At 40.8% G+C, this 25,647-nt stretch overlaps 1 protein-coding gene across 2 annotated transcripts in view; it reads left to right on the top strand.

Moving 5' to 3' along the window:
* Window positions 1–25,647, top strand: part of C2H10orf67 (chromosome 2 C10orf67 homolog) — a 118,752-nt gene that overhangs the window by 54,569 nt on the left and 38,536 nt on the right. For both annotated transcript variants that reach the window (XM_045003201.1, XM_045003200.1), the window contains 3 exons: window positions 13,882–14,016; window positions 15,067–15,146; window positions 15,223–15,288. In XM_045003201.1, the coding sequence (XP_044859136.1) occupies window positions 13,882–14,016; window positions 15,067–15,146; window positions 15,223–15,288 (281 nt within the window). The remainder of the gene's footprint in view (window positions 1–13,881; window positions 14,017–15,066; window positions 15,147–15,222; window positions 15,289–25,647) is intronic.

The following is a 25,647-nucleotide window of genomic DNA, read 5'->3' as shown; positions in this document are numbered from 1 at the left end:
TTTAGTGTTTGAATGCTGGGTAGTGTTGGTGACCTGTGATATACAGGAGGTCAGACTAGATGATCTGATTGTCCCCTCTGGCCTTAAATTTTATGACTATGACATTTTCAAATTTGTGCATAGCATTTGTCCCCAACCTTCAAACAATAACAATATCCATCTTGTAAAATAAATCTATAAATTTGAGATAAATATGTCAATGAACAGTTAAAATATATTAACTAATCTTACTACAATGCACCTATCTGTACTCAAAGCATATCTTAAAATATTAATTAACTGTTGACTCTCTTATCAGGGGGTAGCCATATTAGGCTGTATCCACAAAAACAACAAGGAGTCCGGTGGCATCTTAAAGACTAACAGATTTATCTGGGCAAATAAATCTGTTAATCTTTAAGGTGCCACCGGACTCCTTGTTGTTTTTGTTGACTCTCTTGAGGTGAATATTAGGATTTATTGACTGAAGAGGAAAATACTGACCAATGTGAGGGTTTTTTGTGTTTATGGCAGAGTGAGGCTAAGAATATAGGGCCAGATTTTTCAAGATATTTTAGGCACCTAAACATGCAGACAGTAGGATTTTCAAAAGCACACAAAAAATTAGGCACCTAGGTGCTTTTGAAAATTTCACTATGTTTCTAAATACCTTGAAAAAACTGGCCCATTGTCAAGTAAATGTGATGGCTGCCAGAACCCTTAAACTTTGCAGTCCTTGCAAAGAATGATTTTGTGTGTGTGTGTGTGTGTGTAACCTTTTACATGAGGGTGTAATGAGCATGTGATGTGAGAAAATTAAATTATCTAATCTTGATGTACAGGCTGTTATACTCAACATACCCTTCTCCCTCTTTTTGTTGAGCCAAGGCCAACATTTCTCTAGAAAAAAATCCTCATTCACTTTATGCACCCAGATTCCCAACCAACCTTACAAAAATAAAATTCAAGCCTGATTTATCAACAAAACTAAAACTAAATAATCAGCACATTACCAGTCCTCGCTGAGGGACTGTATGACTCAGGGATTTGCTATAGGGATATGGTACCATCCACCTTTAGGGTCACCAGTTTTAAGCTGGTTCATGTCAGCACAGTTACTGAAAGCAATTACTGTCTGATGACTCACTGATAGTCTGCGTGAAATGAACTGGCAATCTCAGTCCAGATCATTGGCTGGCTCCCTTCATTTTTCTTCCTCTTTACATGAGGCAGACACCTTCCTGCATAATTATAGATAGGTGACTGTAGAGAGGGAAAATATGGTATCTGATAAGTCTTGTTCACTATATCCAGGTTGTCCATTATAATAAATCCCTCATCGTATTTGTTATAAATAGAGGTACGTACTGAGAAAGAAATACACACATCTTTAATATGTTATTTTAAGAGGGTTTTTTTAGTTATATATGGTTAATATTTTTCTAACAATTGAGTGTCCCTCCTAAATAGGGATGGTTGGCAAGTATAACTCCATAACCTGTTAAGATTAGTAATTTGAACTATTCAACCTAACTGTAGGGAGGTAGGAAAGAACCTAGTCTAACAGAAGAAATCTGAAAGTAACTATGTTTAAAGATGATGATTTTGAACTGTCTTCTGTACATCTCACTAGTTCCTGCTCTTTACCAAAGAGTGTGTAGTGAGTCTGACTGTATAGTGAGACTCAGGCTAACTTGTTTGGCCTTTTGGACCGTAAATGAATAATAGTGTTATTCAAAATTTTGTTTTTTAGAAAAAAAATCTTTTTGTTTCAGCCAAACAAAATTCTTACACTTGTGGTCTTCCTTAACTTTTTCAGAGAACTTTATTTAATATCTGCAAGAAAAAAATTAGATGCCTCTGAGTGAACAAAAGATTTATGTTTTGTTTCATCGTTTCTAAAGACATACTGAATTTAGGATACACAAAGGTTTTCGTTTGACTTCAGTTTGCGGTAATCCTTGATCTTCCTAAAACTTCAAATAATAGCACATAGCAAGCAAGTACTTAGAAGTTAATGTCTAAATTGATGTATTAATCACCTTAACTTTTTCGAAGCTGTATTTCTTACAACAGTTATTTGGTGTAACTTATTAATCATACTTATATTTGGAAATCCATGGCATTTGGTGGGAACAGCACACATGTTGAGATAAACTGAAGTTGAGGCAGGTCTGGAAGGAAGGACAGAAACACTACCAGCTAACTGAAATTTAGAAAATGTTTCAAAGCAGGATTTGTTGGTATTAATACATAAAATACAGTATTGTTGAGTTTGGTGTTTGCTATCTTTAAGTATATGTCAAATAAAACATTACAAGCATGGAGGTATATCAGGTCAGGAGTGAGTTGCAGTGACAGAATGCCTTTATTCAAGTATTTCTTTAATTATTATTTAGATTTAGATTTCAATAATAATAAGACACCTATCCAAGGCTTTTGGTGCCCTAATACACCATTAATTGTACAATGAAACAAGGGCTGGCCTTACCATGAGGTGAACTGAGGCGGCCACCTCAGGTGCCAGACTGTGGGGGGGCGCCACTAGGACCCAGAGTGTAGAAAATTCTGTCTGCTGCTGGTGCATATGTATTCTCTCTGCTCTAGATGCACAGAGATGGTGGAGTGCTGTGCTGGAGGAAGCAGGGCACAAGAGATATAACAGACAGGCAGGAGAAAAGGTGAGAGGGAATAACAGAAAGCAGCAGGAGCTGCAGGGAGAGAGAGGAGGAGGAGCCTCTTATGTACCTCTCTAGCACCTGGACTGATTAGGGAGCTTCTCAGGGAGCTTCCTGTTTGCTGCTGCTTCCCTGAACCCACTTGAGGAGAACCGGCAGTCAACTGAAGTAGTAGGAGCCAGTTAGGCCCTTAAAACGCTGATATCTTCCCTCACTCAGGCCCTGCTACCAGCCTGCTTATTTGTCCCCTTCAATTGAGTGTTGAGAGCCACTATAGCTGGCACAGAACAGTAGTCATGAGTGAAAGAAGAAAATGCCCCTCTAGGGCAGCATTCAAAAAAAGAAAGGAAGCAAAGGAAGCAGGAAGGAGCTCTCCTGAGATACACAGACACAAATGTTCACAGTGAGCCTTCTGGCCCCAATGAGGATGTGAGTGGTGAGTAGATGCCTGTCTTCCAGTTAGTCAGAGTTCAGGTGACCTGGCAGCTACTGCCGCATCCATATCTCCATCTCAAATGGATGTAACCATGCACATTCCTGAAGAAAAGTATAGATCAGAGAAGAGTTTGGTGGAGGCGCAAGAAACAGCTGCTGCTGAGTTTAGTTCTTTAAGTCTAGATGATCCAGGACTGTGGACCCACTTGAGCAGTAGCCTGAAGGACTTCCTTGTACTGCATGGGCCACAGCAAGTGAAAAACTTCATGTTCCCCAAAGACAATGAAAATAGAAGTTTCCATCAAACACATTACTGGCGTGAAATCCCCAATTGTTACAAAGTGGAGAGGCCATGGCTTATGTACTCAAAAACCCAGAATGCTGCATACCGTTTTTGTTGCAAACTCTTCCAGTCTAATGGTCCAGCCACATTGGGTTCTACAGGAACAAAGGACTGGAAAAATCTGGCTAGAAATCTGGCATGCCATGAGAAGGCAGCAAATCACCAGAGAGCATTCCATAGGTGGAAAGACCTTGAGATGAGACTAAGGTTAAAGGCCACCATAGATGATCAGCATCAAGAGAAGATTGCATCAGAGCCTCTTTACTGGCAAAATGTTCTGAAAAGGCTCATTGCCATTGTGAGAATGCTTGCTACCCAAAACCTAGCACTGTGTGGCACTTCAAATCAACTGTATGTGCCAAACAATGGAAACTTCCTTAAAACTGTGGAGCTGATGGCTGAGTTTGATGCTGTACTCCAGGAGCATCTAAGAAGAGTCACCACCCAAGAAATCTACACACACTACTACCATGGAAAAACAATTCAAAATGAGATCATACAGTTACTAGCAACAAAAGTCAAACAGAAGATTGTGGCACATCTGAAGTCAGCAAGATATTACTCTGTTATTCTGGACTGCACACCTGATACCAGACATATTGAACACATTACTTTAATGGTGCGTTTTGTAACAACAGAACCTAGTGAAAATGTCCCTGCAATGGTGACTGTCAGAGAGCATAGAGAGCATTTTGTAGAATTTATTGACATTGTTGATACTACAGGAGCTGATATGACAAATGTGCTTCTTAAAAAACTGGAAGATACGGGAATTGTGATAGCTGACATGAGAGATCAGGGCTATGATGATGCCAACATGAGAGGAAAGAATAGAAGAGTGCAGACTTGGATCCGAGAGTTAAACCCTCGAGCTTTTTTTGTTCCATGCAGTTCTCATTCATTGAACTTGGTGGTCAGTGATGCAGCATCAGCTTCTAGTGAGGCTGCTGCATTTTTTTATGTAATTCAAAGCATCTATGTATTTTTCTCTGCATCAATTCATCAATGGCAGATTTTGAAGCAACATCTGGGAACATCCTCTCTGACACTGAAACCACTGAGTGCCACACGATGGGAAGTCGAGTGGAGGCAATAAAGCCTATCAAACACTAAATTGGGAAGATAGATGATGCCATAGTTGCCATTATGGAGGCTGTTCATGGGAGAACAGTGGCAGAGGGAAATGGAATCACCAGAAACATACATAACTTCAAATTTCTGTGTGGCTTAGTGTTGTGGCATGACATACTGTTTGAAATAAATGTTGTAAGCAAGAGACTCCAAGGTGTTGACCTTGATATATCTGGAGCAATGGAACAACTGGACAAAGCAAAGTCATACCTACAGTCTTACCGGTCAGATGAGGATTTCAAAACGTTCTGAAGAGTGCACACAAGTTGGCAGAGGAACTTCACACTGAAGCTATTTTCCCACCCATTCAAGAATACAAGAATCACCGAAAAAGAAGACATTTTGATTATGAGGCATGGGATAATCCCATAAGAGACCCCAAACAACAGTTCAAAGTTGAATTCTTTAACCAGGTGCTAGATTGTGCAATACAGTCAGTTGAAGAATGTTTCATGCAGCTCATGGAACACAGCAGTATATTTGGGATGTTGTATGATATTCCAAAACTCCTCACTATACCTGAAGAAGATCTACACCAGCAATGCGGGGCACTAGAGACAGTGTTGACACATGATGACATGCGCGATGTTGATACGAGTGATTTAGGTGATGAACTGAAAGCCCTTTCAAAATACATTTCAGCAGGATCAACTCCAAAGGCTGTTCTGGAATATATGTGCACAAATAAGATGACCAGCCTTTTTCCCAATGCTTTTGTTGCTCTGCGTATACTTCTAACACTTCCTGTAACAGCTGCCAGTGGAGAACGCAGCTTCTCCAAGCTGAAGTTAATAAAAACACATCTACACTCCACAATGACACAGGAGAGGCTGGTCGGCCTCGCAACCATCTCAATAGAGTATGAGCTGGCCCAGACTGTGGACCTTCAGCAGGAAGCAGTTCAAATCTTTGCAATCAAGAAGGCACGGAAAGCACCACTTTGATTATTCAAACAGATAAAAATGCCAGTGTTTACTATGCAGACAAGAAAAGTTACATTTTCTGTTCAGGCATTTGAAAGTTAAGTGTTACTTAAAATTTTTGAACAAGGCATTTTAAGTTGTTAGTTCTCCTTTATTGGGGTAGGTAGCAGAGCAGAACGATGAGAGGAATAGAACAGGAAGAAGGCAGAATTGACACCTTTCAAAGTTTTGGCCCAAGCAAGAGGGCATGGGGGCGTCATTTGAGCTCCCCGCCTCAGATGCCAAAATGTTGTGGGTCTGCCTTGAATGAAACCCCAACAATATTAAGGTAATCATTTCAACAGGTACTCAGCCTATTAATTGCATAATTAATTGTAATTAATTATTTTAAACACTTGACAGCCGTAAATTTTATTTTTCTCTTACGCTTAAATTTAATTCTTTGAGTAGTGAGTTCTAAAATGCCTAAGCTATCCTGGCTGGAGTAATTATCATGATTGCTTTTATCAATTATCATTACTACTTTTATTACCATATTATGCTTTGTCATTCATTATTTAAAGTGGTACAATCAGTTCTTCTAGAATGTAAATTTAGCTTGTACATGCCTTAGCAGTTCCAGTTTAAAACAACAACAACATTAGTTAAACACATAAGTCTAGAGTCTAGACACTGTCCAGATTAAGGTTGCTTATTTTCAAATTGTATTTTTAATTATCTCTGTAATATAACTTAAAATTTGTATGAAAATAAATGCAGTTCCAAGTCTGATATTAATAGTAATGATGGAGTCAAATGTTAGTGAGTCATGTACGTGATTGTGATCGGTAAACATAAATGCCAAAATAATGAAAAAAATAAATTCCCGTTCTTAATAAAAGAGGAAAAAAACTTCATCACTTATGTTAAAATTAAGAAAATACATTTTTAGAGGAGTGAAAAACAGTTGACTAAAATAGAGTAGATAATGGCAGTAACACAGAGTATGTCTATTAGGCCTGGTCCACACTAAAAAGGGGGTTCGAATTAGGGTACGCAAATTCAGCTACGTGAATAGCGTAGCTGAATTCGAAGTACCCTAATTCGAACTACTCACCCGTCCAGACGCGGCGGGGTCGAACTCCGCGGCTCCAAGGTCGACTCCGCCACCGCCGTTTGCAGTGGTGGAGTACCGGAGTCGACCGCGGCGCTTCCGGAGTTCGAACTATCGCGTCTAGATCAGACGCGATAGTTCTAACTCCGAGAAGTCGAACTCACCGCGTCGACCCGGACGGTAAGTGTGGACTAGCCCTTAGAGAAAGTTAGCAGATTTTATTTATTTTTATTTAGCTCTACTAAAGATAGTATACAAAGTATCAAACTTGTGTTTCTGATATCTGTGTTAAGGCTCCAGAATTGTTACCTCAAGGCTTGGGATTGGGAATATCTTGCTGCATTATCTTCTGATTGTTCTAAACTTATATCTGCACTTAAAATATGTCTTTAATTAGTGTTTGCATGTATATATATATATTCTTTCTTTATATAGGAATTAGATACAGTACTCCTGTCAGCTAATTTCTTAGTTATTATCTGCAAAAAAAATTAGAGTTTTCAGGTGCCTAAGTAGCACCTAAGAGTGACCGCAGTGTGAGTTGTTGTATTATGGCTCTGAGTCTCCAAATCTTCCAAATATCCTACTGTGCTATGTGAAAATGGCTAATTTTAAAATGTAATACAGTACATTCTCCCATTTACAGTAATTAGCTACTAGTATTATTTAACCAGTAATTATTTCCAGAAGTTTTCATTTATGTATTGTTATTATTGTTATTATTAGTATTATAAGTTTGTTTATTTATTTATTGGCTTAGTTTTTTTCCTATTGATTTTCCATGAATAAAAGTTGCACCAGTGAGTTGCCATAGATGAAGTTTAAAACCGATCTGTCAGTATGTATTTTTATTCTCCTTTTGAGGATAACATAGATAAAACATACATTTAAGTGCATAATCTTTGTGGGGAAAAAAGCATGTGTGCCCACAAGATGTATGCAGCCCCTCCCTGCAGTTTTCTATCTAGCCCACCTCAGCTCCCTCACCAGGAAGAGGATGGAGCCGCCTGTGTTCTAGAGTTATATTCATAATAGTTGTCATTCCACCACGTTTCCATCATTTCTCAGGCTGTACTCCTGCTGATTACATATTAATGAATTCCTGTAGCCCTTCAGTCTGGCTATCATGATTCAGAACAGAGTAAGGACCCCAAATTGTAATGTACTGAATTAAAAATTGACCCACTTAGGGCTGTATTGTAAGTGACGCTTGCGTGAGTGTATAAGAGAAGGAAGGATGCACAAATTCTCCACCCCCATACACTCTACACAAGGGCCGGGCAGTTACAGTCTCTGCACTTTACTGAACAAGCCCATGGACCAAGAAAAAGTCAGATCCATGGCCCTTACCCCTCCTCACTGGCCTCATACATCAGAGAGGCTCTTCACTGCTCCCAGGCCACTGTATTCAAGATGCAGTCTGCCCTTTCATGAATAAAACAGTAAGCAGCAGTATCTGGGTTTTTCTGTTTGGTTATTTTTGAGGTGGGGTGGAGGGTATACACTGTAGTACATTCAATAAACTTGGAGAAAACAGACTACAATGAATGTTAAACACACACAATGTTAGCTCACATTTTGCTCAGTGTTTATATTGTAACACCGATTTAGATGAGTAATTTGTTCTGTAGATAGAGCACTGGACACCTGCATTCATTTCAGAGGTTTTCAAAAGATTTATGTGTGTATGTATAGGGATTATATTTACACAAGAAAATCTGCTTTGTTATTGAGGAAGATACTGAAAATAATAGGATACCTGTGTTACAGTGATACCTTCTAGGCTAATTACTTTTACTGAAAATCATGTACTGCACTGACTGGTAATGAATATAAAGAATAGCATTATTATGGAAGCATAAGTCAGAGATGGAAAGACTTATTAGATCATTCATCTTCCTTGCTAATGCAAGATTTTTCTCTACAGAATAATGTTTTGTCCATTTGGGACAGAACTCATATTCAGAAACATGGTGATGGTGTGATACAAGAACCTGAACAGCGCAGAATAAATGTCTCCAGCAATGTCTCCTCCTATTCCCCTGAGAGACTATTTCACAGCCTAATGCTTCTCACTCTCAGTAAAATTTCCTTCTATTCAGCTAAAATTTTCCTTTTCATCCCATAACTTCTAGTTACACCCTAATACTGCCTTGGATAATTGCCCAACCTCCTTCATGTTTGTACGCTTCAAGTATTGTACACTAGTATCCTATAGCCCTGTAGTCATGTCATTTTTAGCTTTTAATCCTTCCTGATAAATTATTTCCCTCACTACCTCCTTCATACATTTTATTTGTTCCTATTTGCTGGATTCCCTCATGTTTGTCAGATCTTGCTGATCCTAAGGAGACAAGAAATGAATGTGGTATTCTATGTGTGATCTCACCTGAATCATCACTGAGCCATTTTTTATACCTATCTTATTGGAAGTCAGTGGAAACTGTAGGTACACAACATGCCTGAAGATCGGGCCACTTTTATTATGGTGGGTGTTGGTCCTTTGCCAGAATTATTGGGGTATATCTCAATCATTTCCCTGCCATTTGTGGGGGCCTTGGACATTGGCTTTGTGGAGGCCTCAGTCCCTTCTGTTCTGTGTTTGTGGCACATAATAGTCTAGTCTTCTGTGGGCTGTCAGACTTCGGTTTAATTTTAGTTGTTGGGCTAATGTGTGGGTGCTCGGTGGTGTTGGTGGCCTGCAATATGAAGAAGGTCAGACTAGATGATCTAGTGTTCCCTTGTGGCTTTAAACTCCCTGACTGCATTAGGCTCCTAAATCCACATTTTAGTTTCTAAACTTTATGAACCCAGGTTTAAAAATGTTGGCCAGAATAAGCATAATATTCTTCAAGGCTGTCATGAAAAAAGACTATATTGGGGGGAAGGGAAATATTTTTGAAATTCTCAAAATGGGGAGACTCCAACCCAGATCACTATTGCTGGTCTTTATGGTACTATTCTATGTAAGTTAAAAAGTAGACCTGTTCCTCTAAAGCTCTCTGACATACAGGATATAGTTGAAGACACTGCCAACTATCTGCTAGCCCTGGCAGCTGTTCAGTCAGCAGTGAAGGCTTTGAATCTTTTAAAGGATTGGAGAGCTTCTCTAGACTGAAAATTGGTCATGTTTTAAAAGCTAATACTTTTTAATCAACACAGTGTTAAACAGGACTTTGCAACTAGTGTAGACAGGGCAAGTCAGATTTAAAGCCTTCCTTTTTTAGGAGGAAAATGATCCAAGTTTTGTAAGCCCTTTGGGGCAGAGACTGTCTTGTTCTTTGTTTGTACAGCACCTAGCACAATGGAATGCTGGTCAAGACTAGGGCTCCTCAGTGCTACAATAATTCAAATAGTTAATAATAATAGTTTCTTTTGTGTTACAAGAAAACTCGGGTTGCAGCATGCTCTTTCCTGTCTTTTCCTCTTCCCACCTTCTCCTAGGTTACATCTAACACCTACAAGCTAGGTTTAGGGCTGCAATAAGTAGAACAAGAGTGGTGTCTGTCTATCTCTCTGTCTATGTAAAACTTCAATTACTCAACCTTACAATACCTTTGGTCACACTTTAGTTGCTAAAGGTTGTGGGTTTTGTGACTATTTACCTGAAATGTATGACATTTCTTTCCTGAAACAGGAGTGTGATAATAACCAGCAGGTTGCTATGCAGTGTTCTTATACTGGCCTGTTGTGGGAGAGCAGGAATTTTTTGTTCCTGATAAGTCAAATTCCCTTATTGGAGTTAAATCATGTGACCCTTGTCAGTGGGCATTTAGATTTCCAGGAGAAGATATACTTTATTAGCAAGCTTTAGAGGAAGGTTCAGTGTCTCCATATATTGCCTACAGTACTGAGATATTGTAACCATGCTAAACTAACAGCTTTGAATGACTTTCTCAGCTAAATACTGAGGGAGCACAGATGAAAAACAGCTATCAAAATAAACATATTTTAATAAAATCTGGTATTTCTGAAAACAGTTTTGTACATGTGAAGCAATATGCCCTCACAATTCTAACTAAATAAAGGTTCATATAAGTAGACAAGTGTATAGAGGTATGTGCTTCCAAAATTACACTGTTGATACAGAGAACGGATTTCCCATAAAACATATGGCCCTTGTAGTGTTCACATAAACCAATATTGCCTGGATCCTATGGCCCTCAAGCAAGGGTCTGACCCACTTGTGAGCAAGTATCATGTTATCATAAGATGGTCATGAGCCTAGGCTGTCCAAAGACCAGGCATGTGTGTCAAGTGTGGTTGCTGAGAGCTCCCAGTGAAGAATATTCAAATGACTTATGGTTAAGGGATATGCCATCACTAATCCTTCTCTGAGCATTAATAAACAAAAACAAAAAACAACACCTTGAAGGCACCTGAGAGTTTTTGGGCCACGCTAACTGAGTAGAATGAAAAAGATAATGACAAGATGGTCATTAAGAACTTCCAAACCCTAGCCAATGTTTTGTTGAATTGATCAATAGGGGAGCAGAAACTTGTATTAGTTTCAGCCTCACCAAGGCATGCACAACTTTTAGCTAGTCTTTTTGGAATGAGGGATGTGTCTGACAATAATAAATAATTATAAATTTATGACTTTTGGGAAACTAAATGAGAAGGCAATAATACTGCAAATGGTTGCATTAAGTGCCAATGCTTCTTAGAATAATTGTCAGTCTTGTCTGTAATGTAACATAATTTTTTTCTTATTTATGTCAGATGTATTTAAAGTTAAATGTTGTTAAATATAGTTTGAATTTTCCAAGCAGCAGTCTATACCCTTGAGTTCCAACAATGCAATCATCACCTTTTTGGCCCAATTGGATTGGCCAATATTCCTTCCAGAGTTACCATTATTCTTTAGTTATCCCGAGAGATCCTTGGAAAGCGGAAGGGGTTTCATACACCATTCAAACCTCAAACTTCTGACCACTTTAGTATTGGTTTTCATATGTTTCAAAGAGGTTCACTGCAATCATCTTTGGCCAAAAGGAGAGTGGCTGTAATGCAGAGACTTGAAGGTAAAGACTTAAGTGGACAAATAAGGTCAGGAGAAGAAATGGTCAGACATTTTCAGATGAAACAGAGTTTTGTTGGAAAATGCCAGTTTGTTGAACCCAAAATGTTTTGCAATAACATCTTGGGTTTGATGAGTTTTTGGTGAGTCAAATGCTGGGTTATGATTGAACCTTGATGAAACCCTGCCAGCTCATCAAGCTGCTAGATCTTCCAGGATCTGTGGCTCTGAGACAGCCTCAAGACCAGAAATCCCAGTCTTCCAGGGTCTGCAACTCCATAGCAGGCAGCCACGCCAGAACTTCCAGACTCCATGCCATGGAACTGGGAGTCTGAAAGCTACGGGAGCTCTGACTTTAACATGGACTCAGCTCCCAACCTGGCAAAAGGGAGTCAGGAAGTGCTAAGAGCCCAAGTTGATCTGAGGATCTAAGGACTTACATACTTCCTGCCATGGATCTAGGAACCTAGAAGTCCTGGGATAAGCTCCCAGGATCTGTAGTTCCCGGGCATCCCTGCTTTGCGGACTGCCCCGGGGCAAGAAGTCCAGGGCTTCCAACTCTTAGGCAAGCAGCTATGAAACTGACAATAATATCAGTTTTACTCAGCAGGTGTTAAGGTGTGGGTAGGGTGACCAGATGTCCTGATTTTATAGGGAAAAGTCCTGATATTTGTGGCTTTTTCTTATATAGGTGCCTATTACACTTGCTATCTGGTCACCCTAGGTGCAGGGAACAGACTTCCTATTGGAAAGACAATGTGTCATTGTTTCCAATAAGATAATTTTCAGGATTTCCAGTTCACAGGAAATTTAATATTTGTTTTGATTAAATCTGATTCAGAACAAAACCAAATTTCAAAAAAGTGAAATTTCCTGTGAACCAAAAATCCCATGTCTGCCAGCTCTAATCAGGAGAGAGTACATCAAAACACCTGATGGGATAGATGACCACATGGGATAGGTGGTTGTGAATTAAAATATGGGAAAGGAGGGAATCGATCACTTTAAAAGAGAACTGTGTGAAGTTAAAGTAATTTAAAAGGTCAGAATTTCCTAGCAAGTAGTGTCCTTTGGCACTGCATGTAAACTACCTATGTTCTTGCCTTTCTTTCCCCCATGATAGTTCTTGGTGTGCTACCTTACAAATCATTCCATTCTTTATTATTGCCATAATGAGCTGAAATTCTACAATGCCCACCAGTTCCTCAAGGTGCCCTTCTGGTAACTGGAGATTATCAAGATGTGGAGATTCTCTGGCTATGCCCCTTTTTTCCCAGCCATTCCCTCCCATTGCCGCAGCTGGGAAGAGAATTGGTGTAGGAGCTTTTACAATGGCTTTACTCCAAATGAGGATTCATCTGTAGAAAACCTCTGAGGAGAGGGATCAAATCTAATGGCTTTATAACTGCCTTACACCACTCTAGCATGGCCCAAGATCTGGCCAAATGTGTATATAGCTACAGTAGGCTTGATTCTCCTCTCACAGATTCCTCATTTTCCCCAGTGTAGCTCCATTGAAATTAAGGGATTTACACCAGTGTAAAATCAATGTGGGGGAGACTTAGGCCTGAGACTGGTATGCTGACATCTTTATAATATTGTAATTAATCTTTACAATGAATTCAATTTGCAGTTTTCACAGGCTTAAACTGCTTTTCTTTATTTAAAAAGGTCTGATACTGCAATGTATCTTTACCTCCAACTATCCTTTAACTATCTGGTGTTTTCCCCTATCAGTGAACTGGCCACATAGAGACCAGCATGTGTCCTCCAGAGAAAGTGGAATGTATCAGCAGCTGACAAAACAAATGGCTGGCTTGAAGTGGAGAGGGCCAGCATTCAATACAATATGCTTCAGCAAAGTTGAAAGTTCAGTTGAAATAGGACAGATAATATAGTCAGTGGACCAGATTCATCTCTAGTGTAGACTTCAATAGGGATGAATTTAGCCCCTTAGAGGTTTTTTTTTAAACAATGTAGCCTTTGTTTTGACAGATTTAGACTTAGTATAATGTTTAATTTACAGATATAATACTAATACAATTTTGCTAAGTATGTGGGAGAGTGGAACCATTGAAGTGGCTTAATTTGGGCATATATTATTATTTTGAAACAACCGGTGGTATTGTCCTTATTTGAAGTACAGTACCTGAAGTAATTATTATGCTACAATGTCATTTTCCTAACTTGTTTTCTTAACTCCTGTGGATTAAAATGACCGTAAGAGTAAAACTGTTTTTCCTAGTGTACATAATCACCACTGATTCTTTGATTGTCAGATTCCAGCATTGAAAGAAAAAGATACCAAAAAAAAGAAGGAGCCAGTGAAAAGTGAAATTACAGTGCCTCATGAGAGCAGAGAATCACAAAAGGAATATCACAAGCAGCAACAGAGGAAGAGTCCTAGTTATAAGGTGTTGTTTTTATTATTAAAATCCAACAAATTCTCTGTAAATATTTTATGTAGATTTCTTGTCCTTTGATACCAGTCTATGGACTGTTCAGAACCATTGCTTGTTAAACCTTTTAGTTACTATGGTAAAAATAATAATTTGCATTTCTATAGTGACTTTCATTCAAGGATTTTGCACCACTTTACAGACATTCATTAATCGGGCCACCCAGAGTGGGGGGCAAGTGGGGGAATTTGCCTCAGGCCCCACAGGGGCCCCCATGAGAGTTTTTCGGGGCCCCTGGAGCGGGGTCCTTCACTCACTCCGGGGGCCCTGGAAAACTCTCGTGGGGCCCGGGCCCCCGGAGCTTCTTCCGCTCCGGGTCTTCAGCGGCAATTCGGCGGCGGAGGGTCCTTCCGCTCCGGGACCCGCCGCCAAAGTGCCGGGTCTTCGGCGGCAATTTGGCGGTGGGGGCCCCCCGCCACCGAAGACCCCAGGTCCCCTGAATCTTCTGTGCATCCCTGACTACAGATAGAAAAAATGAGGCACAGAAGGCCTAAGATACAAGTTACAAAAAGAATCAGTAACAGAGCTGAGAACCATGAATTCAGTTCTACATTCTAATCACTAGACTGTATGCTCTCTACCAAAAGGTATGGTCCTTGCCCATAAGAATTTATAATCAAGGGTCTTGATTCTGCTTCCATTTAAGGGAGTAGAAATTTTGCCATTGATATCAGTAGGATTGGCCTTAGACAAATATGATATACATGACAAAAGTTAAGCTTTACTTGTCTGTGTTGCCATCTTTATTATATAGCCCTCCAAAAAGCTGTGAAATTGTAATGATTCTCAGTCACTCCAGACCTGGGTTGGCTTTGAAACAATGACTAGAGTTAAAAGGTTTTGTACTCTGTTATTAATTCCTTTAAACATCTAGTTTCCCTACTCTAACAGCCAAAACTAGAAGTATCGCTACCAAGAGTAAAATTTAGTATTTTTTGCATAATAAGCATAGAAAATAAATAATACATGACTTAACTTTTTGCAATATACTTTGTACTTGAGAAGGAAGCAGAAAAAAGAGCATTACTTGCTGAAATTGAGAAGCTGAAGATATCTGAAGGTCAAGAGAAGCAACACATACAAAGGTATTGGTCAGAATTTTTAAGACATTCATTTAACTCTATAAATATTTTAACATTTTGTGGGCTTTTTTTATTTCAGTCTTAAAAATGAAGTTGAACAAATTAACCGAAGCTGGGCAAAGAAATTCCAAATTCTAAAGAAAAGGTATAGTGGTATTATAATATTGTCCATATTCATAGAAATAGCTCATGTCTATAATTTTGCAAACTATATAAAGAAATATTAAGGGTATAGATATTTTGTAGATACAGTATTACTACAATGCAATCACTCAAACATTTGCCTAGCTTGGTGTAGTATGCAATCTGATCATAATGAGTCATTGGTTGGATAATATACTGTTGATCTGGTTGTAGTAATAATACACTCTTCAGAGGCAGGCACATTTGTATGATTAGTTTAACATTTATCAAGACTGTGGACAGAACACTGAAAATGTAATAATATATCTTTTTTTCTATCTTTAAAGTTGTTCCCATTAAATACCAACATTAACTACCAGTTACCCCACTACTTTATTAAAAATGTTATTTTCTATTCTAAGTATAAAGAAATGCTGCTGAATTTTAAATGTCCCAGTGAAATGATACCAGTGTAAAGAAAGTGAATGGCATATAATATGGAGAAAAAACTCAAAATGATTCACACACAAATCTTTTAATGACAGAACTGATGGTCGTGCTTTTAATGTACAGTTTTGAAAAATGTACCTCTGTGATATGCATAATGAATATACTAGATCCTGTGTATGTGTAATCACTTGGGCTGTGGTGTAATTGAAAAAAATAATTAAAAAGTAGGTGGTAACTTGGTAAATTTATCTATCTGTACCTGGCACAGGATCTCAGAATGAACTCAAGAATTCTTTTAAGCCTATTAAATACATTACATGAAACTGTTGGCTGTTCATCCCAATTAAGTGAATTTGCCTAGTAATCATACCCATATTAACTAATACTGTTTGTTTTTTTCATTGAAGGAAACTACTATTTTTTCATGTTTCCAATATTCATAAGATTACATATACACAGAATATTATCTAATAAATTAATTATGCATGTCATAGAAGTAATTTTAAAATTGCATGTAAAGATTATCATTATTTTGTCAGTAACAAATTTGAGTATACCCTATTTTAAGAATTCTTCCTATGTTCACATGCCATTCACTTCAGTACATTGATCCTCTGATCCAAACTCATTTACACAAAGGGTTGGTGAGTGTTTTTTTGTTAAAGCCCTTTTATATCATGCTACAATGGGCCTCTATATTATAAATATTTTTCTCCTTTTTCTATTTCTTTTCTCTCCCCTCTCTACTGTTCTCCTTTTCCAGTTTTCCTCCTTTATTTTCATTTCCCTTCAGTCCTCTTAGATCAGAGGTGAGCAAACTTTTTTGGCCCGAGGGCCACATCGAGGTCGCGCAACTATATGGAGGCCCAGGTAGGGAAGGCTGTGCCTCCCCAAACAGCCTGGCCCCCACCCCCTATCCACCCCCTCCCACTTCCCGCCCCCAACTGTCCCCCTCAGAATCTTAAACCCATCCAACCCCCCTGCTCCTTGTACCCTGACCACCCCCTCCCAGGACCCCCGCCCCCTATCCAACCCCCCTTCTCCCTGTCCCCTGACTGCTCCGACCCCTATCTACATCCCCGCCCCTTGACAGCCCCTCTGGGACTCCCACCCCATATCCAACCACCCTCTGCTCCTTGTCCCCTGACCACCCCCTCCCCAAACACCCTAACCCTAACTGCCCCCCAGGATCCCACCCCCTTACCCAACCCCCCCTTCTCCCTGTCCCATGACTGCCTTCCCGACCCCTATCCACATCCCCACCCCCTGACAGGTCCCCCAGGACTCCCACTCCCAACCCTCCCTGTTCCCCATCCCCTGACCGCCCCCCCCAGAACCTCTGCCCCATCCAACCATCCCCTCCTCCCTGACTGCCCCCCAGGACTCCTTACCAGCAGCAGGAGCTTGCAGCCACAACATCTGGCCAGAGCCAGGTGTGCTCCCCATGCTGCCCAGCGGGAGTGGCAGGCCAGAGGGCGGCCCGCACGGCAGCATGGCTGCAGGGGAGGGGGGGAAATGGGAGAGGGGCCGGGGACTAGCCTCCATGTCTGGGAGCTCAGGGGCCGGGCAGGACAATCGGCCCACGGGCCATAGTTTGCCAACATCTATCTTAGATCTTTATCCTTCACTACTTTTTCTCTCTCCTTCAAGGATCATATTCTTCCTCTTTTTTGCTTGTCTTTTCCTTTTGACCCTTTTACTCCTTCCCAATCCGTCCTCTGCATCTCTTTCCCTCAGCCAACCTTCTCCTCTGTTCTACCCATCTTCTCTAAGCTTCTCTCTTCCCTTCACTCTGCCACTTCTCCAACTGCAAAAGCCTCATGTTAGTACTTTCCATACTGGGCCTTCTGTTGAATTTGTTAGGTGGTGCTGCCATGTAGAGAAGTGTACAGAGTTGCCTAGTCTAAGGTGTGAGTAGTTCTCCTCCTATCCACATCTGATAGTATCATAAGATAAAGATGCACAAAAAACCCCAAACCTGACTAAACATTTTTAGGAAGACTTCTTGCATTGCATTTCATTGCTCCAATGAGTGGTGGTCACAATTATATCTATCTTAGCTACTTATATGCCCCCCAATTACTGTAATATATGAGCCATATTAGGAAAAAAGTACTATCATCATTATATACTATATGAGATCTAACTTGATGAGAAATGTAACGTATTCTCTTAATAGTATCACTAAGCACTTTTATAAGTTGAGCCTGCTAAAGTTAGAGGTGAATGTGTGGTTTTGTACATATCTAATCACTTTAACACCATAAAAAATAGATTCATTTTGACAGATATTCTGTTTACAGAGAGGTACATAACCAGAATACAGGAAAAATCTTGTTTTGCCTCAGTTTTTCTGATCTTTTATGGAAGCACTGTGCGTAATAAACTGTCTTTTTTCCATAAAAATTTGACTACTAGAGTTTGGCAGGAACTGGTTTTCCCATCACCTTAATATTTTCAAGAGTTCAAAATTTTTCCCACCTTGAATCTGGATCAGAATTTGAAATCTTGAAAATACATGTGAAACAGAAAAACAATTATTTTGGGGGGGCTGGAGGGTAGTTAAAACAAAAGCTTTCATTTTCATAATTTCAGAACTTTTCATTTTGGTTTTGACTTATTTGAAAAATTTTAATTTGGTTTAATTAGCTTACATTTCAAAACAAAAATCAGAAACCGGATTTTTTAATTTTTACAGTTTAGGAACTTTTTTCTTGATATTTTTTTAAGTCAAACGTGATAGCTTCCATTTTGACAAACTGTCCGTTTTTGAAAAAAACAGATTCATTACAAAATTTCTGACCAGCTGTAGTGACTATCTGAAGAGCACACAGGCTTGAGTTTGCATTTAACCCTTTTATTATTTTTATAAATTATATTTTTTCTTTATTATTCTCATGTTTCTACTGCATATAAATATAAATTATGAGAGCCCTCTTGTGGTGAAAATAATACCTGTCAATTTTATAGATGTTGATCAGACTGTGTGGCCTAGTGGATAAAGTGCCTGCCAAATATTTAGAATATATTGCATGTAAGCCCTTTTAAATTTATACTTTTTATTCTTTTTTTTTCAGCTTTTTCCATCAATTAAATTAAAAATTAATTCTTGGCAGTTTTCCTTTTTAAGTGACTTTAGTGCTCATGAAAGTTACCGCTTTGAGAGTACAGGAGATTGAAGTCCTCTGTTCATTTACAGACATAAGTAGAGGACAGCAAGGCAAACTCACACTTTTGGCCTTTCTTCTAAGATTCCCATGAAAGGTGCCAGTGAGCATCAATTGTGATGTGGACCCTTGTATGCTAGTAACTCTACTAAGACTAACAATTTATTTCATATAGGCTACCAAATAGCTATTAGATAGAATTGTTTTTCAGCCACTATTGACCTGGGGCTAGAATCTGACTGGTGATTTTGGAACAGAAGATTGTATGGGCTAGATTGACAAAGGGACTTAGGCCCCTAGAAAATCACTGGGAGTCACAAAGCCTGAGCTAGACACTCAAGCTGCCCATACAATGGAAGGGAGGGAGACACCTGAGACTGGAATTCACAAAAACCAGCATGCTAGATGGAGAGCCATCTAAACTAACCAATGGGAGATGCCAAGCAGAGAGTTGTGCCCTCAGCCACACCCATCTCAGGGAGTTTGGTGGCTATCGCTGCTTGGAATTCAGCTGTGAACTCTCTCCTGAAGTCAGGTGCTGCTGGGGCTGGGGAGGAAGGGAGGTATGGAGGAGCTCCATCAAAACTTTTAGCCCCGCAATCAGAACTCATATGGGATGTGGGAGACCCCTGGATCCAGTCCCCCCTCTGCCTGAGGAGAAGGGATTTGTACAGGAATCTGCCATCTCTCAGGTGAATGCTCTAACCACTGAGTTCCTTCATTCTCCCCTGGTGAATCTGCTCCACTGTGGATAAATAATTAGAGTCATTAGGGGGCTGGAACCTGGGTATCCTACATCCTGGGTAAGTGCCATTCTCTTGTTTGTTTGTTTCTCTCTCCCTCCCTCACCCCTAAATATTTATACACAGTAGAATAGTTTCAACAGGAGATATTGAGGGAGTCCCACATCAGAATATCCCATGGCAGAGTGGTTAGGGCACTCACCTGAGAAGTAACAAATCCCTTCTCCCCTTCAGGCAGATGGGGGACTTAAAAAGGAGTCTGCCACATCCCAGGTGAGTCCCCTAACCACTGGGCTAACAGTTATGAGGGAGGTCCTTCTCCCCTCAAAACCCCAACAATTTGTGTGCAGGGCCTAATCCAATAAACATAATTAGAGCATAGCTACTGGATTGAGCCCCACAGGAGAGTTGAGCAGAGGAATGCTATCTTCCCCTGGTTTTTGCATCGCACTTGGCCTTAGCAGTCTGGATGTCTAGACTGGAGCAGCAGTGTGTATGCCCAGAGGGAGGAACATAGGCAACTAGGGAACTTTTACTGCAAAAATGTAGGTACCTGCAGGATTCAGCAGCAGCTGAGCAGGTATTTGTGAATATCAGTGGTGCCTGATTCTGGGATTTAGCTGCCTAAAGTGGCAGGTGTCTATCTCCTTTGTGAGTCTAGCCCTATATCTCATTACTAATCACCTAAGACATACAGTGCAAAAAAAAAATCTAAACCAAAACATTTCACGTATAAGAAAAGACAAATTAAACTACTGGGTAATTTTAATAATCTAAACTTGTAATTTGAAACATCAGAAAAACAAACAACCAGTTACTTTATATTCAGAAAAGGTTAAATATTTAAATAGTTAAATCAGACAAGACACAATTTATGGCTAACTTGAACCACCTCACTCTGCCATATTTTAGAGTTCCTATTTGTGATTTTATAAATCTTAGCAAAAAGTGGTCAAGTTAGTACTGCTGTGTCTTGTTTAATTTGCTCATTTAACATTACTGTTCTTATAGATATACCATGCCCTCATAATGCATGAGACAATATTTACATTTCTCCTTCTGCTAATAATGGCAGTTATCTGTCCAGTCAAACTCCAGAACTGGTCAGATATGAGGGACCACGTCTGACTGGATTTGATTCCTGATATGGTGGAAATCAAATATTTTAGCAGCTGTGAGATTCTGCCTGAAGATTTCCACAGTTCTAAAAAGAAAGCCAATAAAAAGCTGGTAATTCTAAATTAATCTGTGACCAAAAGCTTCCAGTGGTGCCACCCTTTATCTAGTTTGGATTGTTACCTTTAATAATGCTCTACGGAAATTGACATAAGCTCCCCAAATTAGCAAAACAGGTGCCACCTTTTTAGTAAGTTCAATAAACACATCTGGAAAGACTCCCTAAAGGTGCCAAGTTTATAGTGTAAATAACAGTCATTCTAACCACCTTGATTTGTGTTTCTGGTGCTTGGTAACTGGATACATCTACACTGCAATGTAAGCCCATGGTTAGTAGAACTTCAGTTATCAGACTCTGGTTTTGTTAACTTAGGACTTGAGCATCTACACTCATTTGTAACCCCAGGAATTGTTGAACCCTGGGTCCAAACGTGGGGCACCAGGGTCTACACTGCACTACGGAGGCCTGAGTCCAACCTCTCATATCCCAGATTTCCTAACACCCTCCCTAAATGAAGCCACTCCAGCCCTTTGTGGTGCAGTATGGGAAAACTTGACTGTCCACCAAATGTGATTGTCCAGAGGACAAAGAAAGTCAGCCCATCGAATTGTGGAATACTTTTGGCAGACCCCCAGAGTATGAGTCCAGTTGTGCTGTGTCTACACTGCAAAGCAATAGAGCTTGAACCGTGGGTCCTGGCTTGACTCAGGCTCAGATCATCCACCCCTGGGGAGTCCTGGGTCTGAGCCCTGAGTTAGCACAATGTGTGTACATACAGATAGAGGAGATTAGGTTTGAGCCAGAGTTGAAACCTTGGGCTTACATTGCAGTGTAGACATATCCAATGAGGCTTTCCATGTGCATTGCTTCTAGGATTCTTTGTGTAACACTGACAGACCCCAGTCGTTGGCAGGCAGGATCGAACCTGGGACCTCTGGAGCTTAGTGCATGAGCCTCTACTGCATGAGCTACAAGTCGTATGGCTTGTAGCTAAGGTTGTAGAGCAGACTCATTAATCTCTAAGTGGTTTCATTGCCACTAGAGGGGACAGTGCACCATATCCAGGAGGTGTGTGGGTTATATACTTCCCCTAGCTGAGGAAGCGCATCCCAAGCTTCAGAAACTTCCCCGTTGAAATCCTGGACGAGCCCCCACTTGTAACACCAACAGACCCCAGTCATTGGCGTGTGAGACCAAACCTAGGACCTCTGGAGCTTAGTGCATGAGTCTCTACTGCATGAGCTAAGAGCTCACTCTCTTCCCCCTCCCCCCGGCAATTGAACGACAGAACTTTTGTCTTTCAGAGTTGTTAATCCCCCTGATTCCCAAGACAAAAGTTTTGCCATGACAAGTGCTAGTGTGAACGGCGCGTTGTCAGCAGGAGCTCTCTCTTGCCAACAGTGCAAATGCCGCTCATTGTGGGTGGACTTTTTTTTCGGCAGGAGAGCCGAAAAACAGTGGCCACACTGCACAATTTTTAGCGGCATGGTTGTGGCAACAGACATGTTGCTAAAAGCTGTGTAGTGTAGACAAAGCCTTAAGTGGTCTCGGTGGCATGTGGGTTACATTTGCATTAATTGATATGACTGTTTCTAGAGTTAAATTTTTTGATCAGCCAAAGCTGCTATTATCCTGGGCATTTTGTCTAAATGTCTTGTGAAAAGTTTTCTGTAATGAGAGGTCATGTTAACATTACAACTGGCATGTGAAAATCCTAGCATCAGATCAAATAGAGAACAGTGATCAGGAAACAAATGCCCATCTTTGAAATGAACGTATTTGAGAACCTCATCTTGAAAAGCTTGAAGAAGTCTCTTTTCCTAAGATTCCAGACAAACTTGTATCCCTTTCCCATCACCTTGACACACTGATTCTTAAATAATGAGGGATATGGAAGATTTATGTCTAAATAAAAATAGCATTTACCCTTTGAGTTAAGACTACAAATATGGATCTTTTTATTTAAAGTTCATTTGATTATTGTATCTGCACTAAAACCTGGTTATTAGTTGTTGTATAGGCAGAAGGTATACTATCATTTGTCAATAACTTTCTCAAGATGTTATATTGTTGTTGTTGTTGTATTATTAATTGCTAAGTGCTGAAAATGTGCTCAGCGCTGGATAAGTCAACAAAAAATCAAGATTATCCCTGGTCCAAAGAGCTTGCCATCAAAGAGACAGACATAGAAAGACAGAACGCAGAGGAAGTAATTACCCTTATATGAACTCTTCTCTTAAACTAACATTTTTCATCTCTTTTAGGCCTTTCTTCATCAAAAGGTTTTCCTATAGCATATTTTCCTTCTTTTAAAGAAATGGAAAAATATTATGGCTGTTCAGCTTACCTCATTTAAATTGGACCATGAGAAATTAGCTAGTAGTTCTTCTTCAGGTGGTTGCAGACATATATTCCACTCACGTGTGTGCATGCCCAGCATGCCGGAGCCAGAGAACTTTGTCTAGCAGGTGCACATGCCCTCGTAGCCCCTCTCCTGGCTATTTAAGGGCAGCGCCATTCTGACCCCTCTCAGTTCCTTTGCATTGCTGCAGCTGGAGTCAGAGCATTCTGTATGGTATCTTACCTCATCCTTTTGTTGTCTGAGGTTTCCCTCTCTTTTTCTGGATATAGTTAGCTAATTAGAGTTAGCAGTACCCTTAGTGGTAGATTAGTTTAGTAATTTTAATAGTAAGATTTCCCCTGGCATTATGCCTTCTCCAGGTTTCAAACACTGTCCCTCTTGAGGTAGCTATCCCCAAAAGTGGTCTCCCATACTTGGTGCTTGTTGTGCTTGGGATGGGGCATACTAAGGAAAAGTGCTCCATTTGTAAATCTTTCAAAAAGAGAATGCAGGTGGCTAGAGAATTAGGCCTCAAGCAGCACCTTATAGAGCAAACTATGAGGCCCACATCAGTTCCAGGATCCTCCTCAGATCACCAGCCCCGTCAGAGGGCTTTGGTGCTGCCACAAGTTGCTGTTATGCAGCCAGACTTTGACTCTTCTCCAAGGGGAAGAAACTGTTCTCCTTTATCTCCTTCCCTGAGAAGGAGGACTCATAACACTGACCGTAGCCACTCCAAAGCTTGAAAAGAGTCTTCTTCCTCACCTAAGAGGAGTACTGGGCAGCACTAGGATTCCTCGAGTGCTCAAGGTAGAGCAGGGCTGTCTACATACTCTTTGGTACCAAGATGGAATCATTCCAGCACTGTACCATTGACTCCTGTACCATCTGTGTGGTGGCCATTGAATCTGATACCGACATAGTGAGTCTCAGCACTCACCATTTTGAACCCACAAGCTTTTCAAGCAGCAGCAGATTTATTCTGCTTCTCTGTTACAGACTTACCTTTGGTACAGGAATCCTCAACTATGCTGGTATTGTCTGTCACTGTGGCTCCAGAATCCGTATCAGCACCAAGGGATCTTGGTGCTGTTTCCTTCTTCGGCACCACAGACAATTCAGGGAAGAGTTTTAAGGCTTTCATTGCAGAAGGCCATCTAGTGGCAAAGACATCACTGTAATCAGCACTGACATAGTGGATGTCTCCTGCAAGATTATGGCCTTAGCTGTAACAATGAGACGAGCTTTGTAGTTACAGAACTCTGGTATAGCTCTTGAAGTCCAACAAAGCATACAGGACTTACCTTTTGATGGTCAGTTTTTGTTTTCTGAAAAAAACTCTTGAGACATCACATTATTTTAAGGACTCAAGCTACTTTGTATTCACTGGGGGGCTTATAACCCAGCACTAAAGAGGCACCATTATGAAAGTCTGCAACAGAAGCAGAAATACCTTTCCAAGTGGCACTTTCAGCAGCTGTCTCATCTTGTTAGACAGCAAGACTTCTCTAGGAAGGAACACAAATCACAGAGGAGAAGGCCATCTGGTTCACCAGCCAGCCTATCATCCATCAGCTTTGGGCAAGCAGACAATTTGACTCTCCTATCAAGGTCAGCATTCCAGTTGTAAACTTCCCACCCATGTCTCCTCCATTTGGGGACAGGCTCTCTCACTTCTACACATAAGTGCTGACTCCGTGGGTGCTCTGGGGCTGGAGCACCCATGGAAAAAACATAATGGGTGCTCAGCACCCACCAGCAGCCCTGTGGATCAACTTCTCCCCTTCTCCCCCAGTGCCTCACACCCACCAGCAGCCCTGCTTATCAGCTCCTCCCCCTCCCTCCCAGTGCCTCCCACCCACTGCAGATCAGCTAGTCAGACGTGTGCAGGAGGTGCTTGGGGTGGGGGCAGAGAGGGCGGGGCGTGCTCAAGGGAGGGGACGAAACGGGGCAGGAAGAGGTGGGGTGGGAAGAGACAGAGCTGATACAGAGCAGGGGCGGGAAGAGGTGGGGCCTTGGGAGAAGGGGTGGAGTGGGGCAGGGCCTGGGATGAAGCCGACACCTGTGCTTTACAGCACTTGGGAAACAATAACCACAGACAAGTGGATCCTCAGCACTTGGGGATAGGGTTGTGCCATCCAATTTCTGTCCATTCTCCCTTCCCATCCTCCTACCCCATCCCTTTTCAGGGGCCCCTCTCATTAGCCACTGCTCTTACAGCAGATTCAGACGGTGCGCTTCAGGAGCCATAGAAGGGTTCCCCTTCAGTTTCGGGAAAAGGGATTCTTCTCTCGTTACTTCCTGGTCCCCATAGCCAAAGGAGGAATTAGACTTTTTTTGGACCTTCAGGATCTCGACAAATGCATCAAATATATGAGATTGTATATGGTAATCTTAGCTACAATTCTCCCCTTGTTAGAGCACAGTGACTGGTTTGCTGCCTTCAATCTTCAGGACAACTGCTCTGTGTGGCAATTTTCCCAGACAACAGGAAGTTTCTGAG

The sequence above is a fragment of the Mauremys mutica genome, chromosome 2 (assembly GCF_020497125.1).
Source record: "Mauremys mutica isolate MM-2020 ecotype Southern chromosome 2, ASM2049712v1, whole genome shotgun sequence".
NCBI classification, from domain to species: Eukaryota; Metazoa; Chordata; order Testudines; family Geoemydidae; genus Mauremys; species Mauremys mutica.
The sequence above is the reverse complement of the archived record's forward strand: the minus strand, read 5'-3'. Positions and strand labels throughout refer to the sequence as shown.